Source organism: Arachis ipaensis, chromosome B01 (assembly GCF_000816755.2).
Source record: "Arachis ipaensis cultivar K30076 chromosome B01, Araip1.1, whole genome shotgun sequence".
NCBI classification, from domain to species: domain Eukaryota; kingdom Viridiplantae; phylum Streptophyta; class Magnoliopsida; order Fabales; family Fabaceae; genus Arachis; species Arachis ipaensis.
The window spans coordinates 44,256,180-44,266,521 of record NC_029785.2 but is presented as its reverse complement, the minus strand read 5'-3'; the positions used below and the strand labels follow the sequence as shown (position 1 = coordinate 44,266,521).

At 34.0% G+C, this 10,342-nt stretch overlaps 1 protein-coding gene across 9 annotated transcripts; it reads left to right on the top strand.

Annotated features, from left to right (window-relative positions):
- On the top strand, nucleotides 2,480-5,900 carry LOC107629636 (protein SET DOMAIN GROUP 41-like). Of its 9 annotated transcripts, none has more exons than XM_016332479.2 (5): nucleotides 2,483-3,111; nucleotides 3,389-3,498; nucleotides 3,692-3,790; nucleotides 4,862-4,935; nucleotides 5,464-5,900. In XM_016332479.2, the coding sequence occupies exons 2-5, from the start codon at nucleotides 3,451-3,453 to the stop codon at nucleotides 5,528-5,530; spliced, it is 288 nt and encodes a 95-aa protein (XP_016187965.1). In that variant the 5' UTR covers nucleotides 2,483-3,111; nucleotides 3,389-3,450; the 3' UTR covers nucleotides 5,531-5,900. The 9 variants fall into 9 exon arrangements, 4 of the variants coding, with proteins under 4 accessions (XP_016187965.1, XP_016187958.1, XP_016187981.1 ...); XR_002360771.1 differs by having other exon boundaries at nucleotides 2,490-3,111; nucleotides 3,386-3,498; nucleotides 4,853-4,935; XR_002360764.1 differs by having other exon boundaries at nucleotides 2,490-3,111; nucleotides 3,386-3,498; nucleotides 4,853-4,935; nucleotides 5,010-5,900.

Genomic DNA, 10,342 nt, shown 5'->3' with positions numbered 1-10,342 from the left:
TGGTTAAGCAAGCATTCTTTGGTGTTGCTCTTGATCTGAGAATGATGGAGACTTTACTGGTTCTTATTCCAGGTATCTATGAAAGATTTCAAGCTGATTAGTCTCTGCAACGTGGTTTACATGATCAATACGAAGGTCCTTGTTAATAGGCTCCGTCATCATCTTGCGGAGATTGTTGGCCCACTTCAAGGAGGATTTATTCCAGGACGAGAAACTCCTGACAACATCATTATTGCTCAAGAGGTTCTCTACTTTATGAAAAAGATTAATCAAAGAAAGGCACAATGACCTTTAAGATTGATCTGGAAAAAGCTTATGATAGAATTGACTGGAGGTTTTTGGCCCATACCCTTAAGAGCTTTGGTTTTTCCAGTCCTACAATTAATTTGATTATGAATTGTGTCACTACTTCCTCCTTATCTATTCTTTGGAATGGAAATCATCTAAATGGCTTTACTCCTAGTTCGATCTTAGACAAAGAAACCCTATGTCACCCTATCTTTTTGTGTTTTGTATGGAGAGATTGGCATGCTTTATTAATCATCAGGTTGATTTGGGGTTGTGGGAACCGGTTGCTGTTTCTAGAGGGGGATCAAGAATATTCCACTTATTGTTTGCGGATGACTTTCTTTTATTCTGTAAAGTTACAAAGAGACAAGTGAAAAATGTAATAGTGGTTTTAGAGACTTTTTGCAAAGCATCTGGGATGAAGATTAATGTGGAGAAGTCTAAAGCGCTTTGCTCCAAGAATGTCTCTATGACAAAGAAAGATATTTTTACTAGGATGTCCTCTATCAGATTTGTCCAAGACTTAGGCAAGTATCTTGGGGTTATCCTTAGCCATTCTAAGGTGACCCGTTCATCTTTCAATAGTGTGTTGGATAAGATGCAGGGTAGACTAGCAAGCTAAAAAGGGAGTTTACTCAATCGGACAGGTATACTCTGCTTAGTTAATTCTATTGCAGCCACTATTTTCACGTAGCAGATGCAGGTGTCTATTTTTTTCAAAGGGATCATTAGTAAACTAGAGTCTATGATGAGAATTTTTTTTTGGAAAGGACAAATTGATGGAAGAGGATTGAATCTTGTTAGTTGGAAGGTACTGGTTACTCCAAAAAAATGGAGGTTTGGGGATTAGAGATCCTTATTATGTGAGTATTGCTCTTCTTGGGAAGCTAGTTTGAACTATTTTCCGTCAGCCAAACAAGTTATGGTTCCAATTGTTGGATGCCAAATACTAATCATTTCAATATGACCGTTTTGGTTGTCCTAAGAACGAGGGCTCTCCCATTTGGAAGAGTCTTTGCAAGGCTTGGGAAGTGTTGAAGGATGGGTTTGCTTGGTGTATTAGGAATTTGAACAAGAATTTTTGGTTTTCTAGCTGGACGAGAGAAGGACAGTTATCTAATGAGATGGATTATGTTCATATTTCTGATTTAAACCTCTGGATACAGGATATCTGGTCGGTTGGTAGGTGGTATTTAGATACTCTTTATTCTCCATTATCTAAAAATCTGAAAGGTAATATTCTTTCTTACAATCCAGATGTGCAAGTAGGTCCGGAAGTGGATTGGTATTGGTCAGGATCTACTGCCAAAGTCTATGACTCACGCAACGGTTACTTATAGTTGTGTAAGTAGCTATTTGGTTGGAACGAGCGGGAGAATTGCCTTTGGCTTTGACGCTAGTTTGTTCTGAAAAAGCACACATATTTGGCTTGGCTATGTCTTAAGGAGGCTCTTCCTACCACAAGTTTTCGCTTCAGAAGAAGGATGTCGTGATCGAATATGTGCCTAAAATGTCTTTCTAGTCAGGAATCGGTTTACATTGTATTCGGGATTATCCGAAAGCTTTTTGCTTCAGAAGAAGGATGTCATCATTGGATAGGTGCCCAAGATGCCTTTCTAGCCAAGAATAGGTTGTACATTGTACTCGAGATTGTCCAAAAGCTCAGCTTGTATGGCATAGGTTGGATATTTCTTGTCATCCTCTGGATTTGAAGCACAGGTTCTTGTATTATAGCAAAGAGCATCCGTTCAGGTTCTTTTTGGGACTTTAGTGGATATGCGAGCAAGGAATAATGCACTACAAGAAAAAAGGCCTTTGTCCACGCTTTTTTCTTGCTAGACTTTAAAAGCATGGCCAAAAGGGATCAATGACCATCCTTTTATGAGGGTGGCGATTGATTAGAGATTTGACCACATTTTTTTTGCTACGCTTCAAAAGAGTGGCGAAAGGGGTCAATGGCCACACTTTTATGAGGGTGGCGATTGCTTCATGATTTGTCCACAATTCTTTTTTTGCCACGCTTCAGAAGCGTAGTAATAGAGAACAACAGGCACGGCGAAAAAGTTTCGTTATCGTGACCTTTTTAAAGGGTGCCCGTTTCCTCTAACTCTTTCGACACGCTTTAAAAGCGTAGCCACAAGGTTAAAAAATTTAGGTTTTTCATCTTCGAAACAATGAGATCAGAGTTACATCATACATACACACAAAAAGGAGCCCTACACTTTTTTTTTCTTCAAAACACACCCTCCTTCAAAACAATGGCCTTAAAATCTTCGAAGAACCCTAACAAACACTCTCATTGCCAGCGCTCGCCCTCTCTCCTCTGTCGCAATGCCTCCATCGGCGCTCCCTCTTCCAGCACTCCCACCGTCACTACTCATTTCGTCTCCCCTGTATGCATTAAACCCCTAACCCTCCTTAAGTGATGACTCCCTCTGGCAAACTTCCCTCCTCGACGTTCACTCTCTATTGCAAATCCTCTGTTGATGCTCCATTGCCGCCGTTCTCTTCTGTCATTGCAAACCCCTAACCTTCTGGCGCTGCAATTACAGAGTTGCGAGGGGAGCCGGAGCCAGACGATGCCATTTTGGAGGAGACGGAGTTGCGCTGTGCATGGTGCTAATGAACGCCATGGAAGTGTAGGATAAGGAAGGGCGCGCACTGGGAATCGCGCTTTATGGTTTGGCGTTCTCTCTAATCAACCACAACTGCTCCCCTAATGCTTGCTACCGCTTCATCTTCTCTCCTCCCCCTCCTTCTTCTTTGCTGGAATCCAAGCGTCAAATAGCTCCATCTTTCTTTTGAGATTCTCCTGATTCACAAGTACTTCATCTACTATCTCTATAATAAGTTTCTTCAATTCTGTCTTTTTGCGTCTATGCTTTGATGAGATAGGAATTGTGCTGTTTTTTAAGATAGATAGTGGATTTGTACTATCAGTAATTATTTTCAGAAAGATCTTCATAAATTTGTATTTTTATTTTAATTTTAAAAAAGAAATACAAAATCTAGCTTTATATTTATTACTAGTTGATTTTTTGTTGCCACTGTTTGATGAATACTATGGTAGTGAATTGGGGTTACTTTTTTGCATTAGAAGAAGAGAAGCAAAAGCAAGGCTATGGACCGAGATTGATTGTAAGGAATATCAAGAGAATCAAAATGGGACAAGAGATTACCATAGCATATACTGACCTCTTGCAATCTAAGGTATGCTTCATTTTTATTGATCTATGTATTGTATTGTTGAGTTCAAAGATCGTGATATGAATTCTCGTTATGAAGTTGAAGAATGTAATTCATGTAACTATCAGTTTGGTTGATGATGGTTTCGGCATTATAAAGCTTGTCTAAATTGTATTGATCATTTCAAAACTTTTGATTTTGCATGTTACATTTGTAGGCAATGCGGCAATTGGATCTATGGTCTAAGTACAGGTTTATCTACTGTTATGAGCGATGTAGTGTTGTGCCCTTCACATATGTTGATCATGCATTGCAAGTAAGTAGTCTTTGGAATTTATTTTTTTACTGTATTTAGCTCAGTCATGGTATCACCAAGATTAGTGATTTCTCTTCCTAGGATGTAGCCATCACAATCTGCAATTTTTCCAACATCTAAGAAAATTTCTATTTTCGGTTGTGATTTTAGCTCCAACTACAATCTTCTCAGAGACAGTAAGAAGAATACTGAATGATTCAGTTGACGATATTTTACTTGTTCATGTTATGTCTATCTTATCTCAAAGTCAGCTATGTATGTTTGTGCAAAAATATCATTCTATTGTCAATTTTTTTTTTTTGGAATTTAAAAGGAAGAAACCTTACCATTTATCCTGTGTGGAGTAAAAAATATTTGTCATAGAGAATTATGATTTTTGAGCTCCTTATTAAAGAAATCATTACACCAATTACAGATTGTTTTTACTGTCTGCATGCCTATCTATGACAAAAAAGAATTTCAAATATCTGCTTTATAATGGAGTTTTAGATAAGTATTTTCCTCATGTCTGAGTTTGTTTTAATATGTTTGGTATTGTTTCTTATTCTCAGCCAAGTACAATAAAAGACCAAGATTATTTTCTTCATATTGAATAAAAATAATATCATTAGAAAGAAGAGTTGAAAACTGGGTTTATACTTTATACCTTTTGGAAGTGATGTAAAGGAAGTTCACCCAGACCAGAGTAGCTTTCTGAAAGAACTAGTTTCCCTAATTCCAAGTATCACTTGTGATATTACATCATTATTAGCAGCATTTGTCTTAATTTTAGAAAAAGTTTGATTTTGGATTTCTTCTTATGCAAAGAAAAATATATAGTACTTTAAAGTAATATTTATCACCCTCTAAAGACAACAAAGGTTGGAACTTGGTTTTCCTTTAGTTTGTATAGAAAGAATCATATGTGGAATTCAAAAAAAAATTTGAAAGGGGAATGATTCTGCAATGGCAGGTACTACAATTTCTTAAGGATTCTGGTCATATTATCCATCTAAAGAATTGATAAGCCTGCATTTTCTGAAATAAATATATGGAGTTTGACTTCTTATCCAACTATATTAGTTTATGTAGCTTACTTGGGCAAACCATTTTCGTGATGATTATAAGATGACAATAAAAGCAAGGGTCTTTCAAAAAATTATGAGGTTTGTATTTCTTTTGCTATTTTCAATTCTTAATGTCTCATCATAAAAAAAATGACCTTTAGTTACTGTTTTAGCTTGTGGACAACAAGAGTATGTTGAGAAGGTAGATCCCACTTCTGCACCATTGTCATTCAAAGATGAACAGAAGCAATAGATGAAAGTCTCAATTGCTTTACATTATTTTTCTGCTTCCATTACTTTGCATCAGGGTGAGTCAGTTTCTAAGCAAGCAATTGCATAATGAACCACAGGTTTTAAAAACAATATATAAGATGCTAATGTCTGGATTAAGTGATTAAGGATATGACCCATGATTGTAAGTGTGCCATCTTACTGATTGTATCAAGCACAAAATGTCATGTCTTTGAATTGTTAATATATGGCTCTTCATACCCATTTGTAAGCTCAGTTTGATTTTTATGGTGAATCCTTCTTTCTCATTCCATATCATAAAATTCCAAACTTTGCACCGATATGATACAATTGTATCAAGGTGTTTATTGTAACCAAGCTTCTAGTATTTAACAGGTTATGGTGGTTGATGCTAAGGCATACACCTATGATGATGAGGTTATCAAGAAAGCTAAAGCAATAGGGAAGCCTGGCCTTGTAGAAATCAATGCAAAACAAGATAGCTTTTATATTCACTGTGAAAACTACTAGATCCATAAAAGCTTCTCAGTTGTTGTTAAATGCCATTGAAATCCTGAAGCAGAAGCTGGATGCTGTACGTCTATCTGAGGACATAGTGGAGGCTGATGATTAGTTTGGTGAGTTGGGTGCACATATGCGAGGAGGTTGATCAAAATTATTGTTAGATAGCATGGCAAAGTTGTTAGAATTGTAATTCATGTATTAGAAATACATGTGTAGTTGTTATGATTTTGATTTTCGGTATTTTTTTATACTGTCATGTGATCAAACACTTTTTTTGGTGACAAGTTTATGTATGTTGGATTGGTTAATTTAAAATTATTGGTCATTGTCAAAATTTTAAAATTATCTATGAATTTTGTAAGCTTTTATTACGAAGATTAAAAAAGAATAGGTTATTGAACAAACTTTTTGCCACGCTTTAAAAGTGTAGTCATATTGTACAACAATCATCAACAACGCCGCTTTAAAAGTGTAGCCATATCTTTCGTTATTGCCACGTTTTAAAAGTGTAGTTGTATCTCACGCTATTGGCACGCTTTAAAAGCATAGCCCTATGTCTCGCTATTGGCATGTTTTAAAAGCGTAGCCATATGTCTCTCTATTGGCATGCTTTTAAAGCGTAGCCATATCTTGCTACTGGTATGCTTTAAAAGCGTAGCCATATCTGATACATATTGCCGCGCTTTTAAAGCGTGACGATCTTTAAAAGTGTGGCAAAAAATAAAGCGTGACGATAGGTCATCAAAAGCGTAGCGATAGAGCAACCGACACCCTTGCAGATGTGACCCTTTCAAAAGCGTACCAGTAGCTCAAAAAGCATGGCGAAAAGCTATCGCTATGGTTTTTTTTTTACTTTTCGCCATGCTTTAAAAGCGTAGCAAAAAGCTTGTTTTCTTGTAGTGATGACATCTTTAATCCTCATGAGACCTGGCCTCTGGAAAAAGTGATTTGTCTGGCATTAGCTTTAGAAAAAAGTGCTTAGGAGTATTTTTGAATCACAACATATGTCCATCCCTTCTATTCTAAGTGGTTCTTGGAATTCTCTATCTATTGGTACTTTCAAAATTAATTGTGATGCTAGTTATCCTGGTTCTGGTAATAGTGTTGGTTTTGCTTGCATTATTAGAGATTGTAATGGGAGTTGGCAAAGGAGGTGTTTGGGAATGATTGGGAGTAATAGTATTCTTCAAGGAGAATTATTGTTTACTATTTGGAAATGATATCTCTTAGCCTGGGATGTGGGTCAACGAGATGTTATTTGTGAGACGGATTGTGTGGAAGCGTTTAATCTTGTTACTAATTACCAAGATGGTTTTGGGTTTATTGATCCGTTGGTACTCAAAATAAGGGATATCATACATTGAAATTAGCTAGCGTGTTGACTTCGTTTGATTATGAAAGATGCAAACATAGAGGCAGACACCATAGCAAAGGTGGCGATGAAGTTACAATTTCATCAAGTAGAGCTTCCTTTTCCTTGGGAAGAGTTTAAGAGTAGTCTTAAACGAGACTGTCTCTCTATTTAAACAGTTTCTTTGTTTTTCTTGTTTTTTTTTAGGTTATTTAAGTCATAAAAAAATGCTTTACGGTACTTTTGAACCCTAGCTAGTAAATTTTTATTATTTAAAAAATTTCAAAAAATATTTGAAAATTGTTTGTTTTACTATTTTTAATAAAACTTTTAATAAACATACTTAATAAATAAATATTTAACAAATTTTATTATCAAACAATAAAATTCCAAAAAATGTTATTGTAAAAAGTTCATCTTATTATGAAGGAATTAATTCGTCCGGAAGACTTTTAAATTTATAAAAATTTGTTCAAGACAAAAATATCCGATTTAGAATTATTTATAAATCAATTTGAACTTTTATTATATATAAATCTATTTTTTTTTTTTAAGTAGTGATTGTTGGAACGCTAGTGAGCATGATGTGTCTATTGATTCTAACATATATGATAATTTAGTGAATACCAGCCTTAAAAGTTATCTGAAATACCAATATTTTATTTATGTCTGTGTTCCTTTTATTCGGATATTTCTGTGTTAGATATGATGAATACAATAATTCTGAAAACGTAATTTTAAAGTACAAGAAATATAATATAATTTATTTTTTTATTTGTAAGTGATTTTGAAAAGTTTGAAATTTGTATTTTGCAAGCATAACTAATATCTTGCACGACGAAACATAAAGTAAGAATAACATGTTATGTGATGTGTGAGCTGATGATGAGTGATTGAGTGGTTGATTTGAATAATTTACCACATATGTTATGTGAGGGTGATAAATGTGCCACCCTACTCTTTTTCCACACATTAATTAAGGGCTAACTTGGGATTCAAATCCCAACATATCGGTACTTCACAAATCATTCATGCCTTGTGCAAGAATAGTAAATAAGACAAATTAACAGCCTGCAATTAAAAATAAATAAATAAAGGGAATTCCAAATAGTAGTAAATATGATGCTGTCGCCAACAACAAACACAATGCAGTAAAACTTTTTCTTCTTTTCTAACCCTTTTCATCGTCTTTTGTCTGATTTGCACTTTTGGCAAACAGGGTGCCATTAACTGGCTACCGAACACAAGGTGTATTGACACGACACAAGCAATAAATTAAAGAGTAGATGGTCAAATTAATTTTTAAAAGATTAATTATTTTTTAAATTAATTTTTAAAATAATTTTTTATTAAATTTATTATTTAATAATTTTAAATTAGTCTTATTAATTTTTTCGTTACTTTTGTTATTAATAGCATTAGAGTTTGATGATGTGGTACATTAAGTAACATCATAACACATATATAATAGTTTTAATTTACTATTAACATGATTAATCTATAAAATTAGATCAAATCAAGTCTAAATTAAAGGATTTTAATACCTTAAGTTCTTATCTCAATTAAATTTTAATTTGATCTAGTTTTATAAACTTATTATGTTAATAATTAATTAAGATTCTTAGGTATATGTATTAAAGTGTCACTTAAATGTCACATTAGTAAATTTTGACATCATCAATAGAAAAAGTAACAAAAAAATTAACATAATTAATTTAAAATCTTTAAAAGATAAATTTGATTAAACAAATTTTTCTGAGACAAATTTAAAAAAAAATATTTTAGGAATTAATTTGATTAAAACTTTTCTTGCATTTTAAATGACTATGCGAATTTCAACTTACTTAACTAAGTCGTAGTTATTTGAGTTAGTTGTTTAAGTATTATATTCCAAATTCGATTCTTAGGAGGCAATATTAGGGGTGGCAATATGTACCCTATCCGCGGGTACCCAATTCGACCCATCCGATTGAGTAGGGTTGTCAACTCGATCCGCAGTGGGTAGGGTCGGGTGCGGTAGGGTTCTCGTGCGAGTCGGGTAGGGTGCGGATTGAGTCTCAACCCTATCCGACCAACCTGCATTCTATATATGTTTATATTATATACTTATATAAAAATATGTTTTAAGTGGATGTTGAATCAAAAACCTCTCACTAAATGCAATTTAAATTATCATCAAATTATATAATAATGTTGTATATTTTTTGTAACCCGCATGTAAAGTCGGGTACCCACGAGTTAAGAGCGAGTAGGGTTATGATTGGAATATTCTCAACCCGCAAGTAGAGTAGAGTTGAGTTTATATAAAAATCTCAACCCGCAGATAAGATTAGAGTTGGATCCAAACCCTACCCCTACCATACCCATTCCCACCCCTAGGCAACATCCATACATAGCAGGTTTTATAGCCAGCTTTTTATTTATCGAAAGGTGAACTTAGACGGACTACAAATTTGCAGTTAGTTTCTAATTTAGTATTTTTCATATATTCGAGGATTTACGTCTTTGACCTAAAGAAAATTATTTCATTTTTTTCCTTAATTCATTCATGACAATTTTGACTTCAGTTAAGAGATGGAATGAATTATAATTAAGAGGCGGCATTGAAAATTTATCCGAATATAATCAGGGACAGAGCTAGGTTTAGTTTTAGGAAAAGACTAAAAATTAATTTTACAATTTATAAAAGGCTAAAATAAAATTTATATACAATTTATAAAAGAAAATTGAAGTTTGGGAGGACTATTGCCCCTTTTAGCTCTTCCAGGCTCCGTCCCTGGCTATAATTGACCAACATGTTTTATAGTTACAAAAGTATTTTATGTATGTCATTATCGAATTTTTGAAAAGACGATTTCATAACATAATATCAAGTCAATTTTAATATTTATTAACTCCTATTGTTTTAAACGAAACTAAAATTTCGATAGCCACGACATAAGATGAAGAGTTAGCGCATTATGAGTGTGTCAGATAATGTAAGACAATTTGTGTAACCTTCTCTGTTAATAATTTAGAGATGATTTATTCATAATACTACTTTCATATTTTAATCTATAGTATTTTTTTAAAAAAAAAAGAAAAAAGAAAAGCACAAAATTACAAGCCTAGAAAGATTTTACGGTGGCTAAAAGAACACAAATAATAATGTTGAATAATTCAGTTGAATGAACTAAGCGATATCTACTTATCATGTTGGTGTTATATATATAAATGGTAGAATTACAGTAATGCCTGGTTCTTGGAAGTGAAGTATATAAGGTGATAGGCATGATCATGAGTTGATGAGACAATGCTTTTTGCTTTTGCATCTGAAGGAGAATGAAGAATCATGAGATGAGGGACTACTCTCCCTCTCTTTTTTAAATTTGATGCAATCGACCAAACTAGACTGACATG

Coding starts and splice junctions, on each gene's coding strand:
- LOC107629636 (XM_016332479.2), top strand. CDS start 3,451: ATGGGACAAGAGATTACCATAGCATATACTGACCTCTTGCAATCTAAG. Junction 3,499..3,691: donor CTGACCTCTTGCAATCTAAG/GTATGCTTCATT, acceptor TTACATTTGTAG/GCAATGCGGCAATTGGATCT. Junction 4,936..5,463: donor GTCTTTCAAAAAATTATGAG/GTTTGTATTTCT, acceptor AGTATTTAACAG/GTTATGGTGGTTGATGCTAA.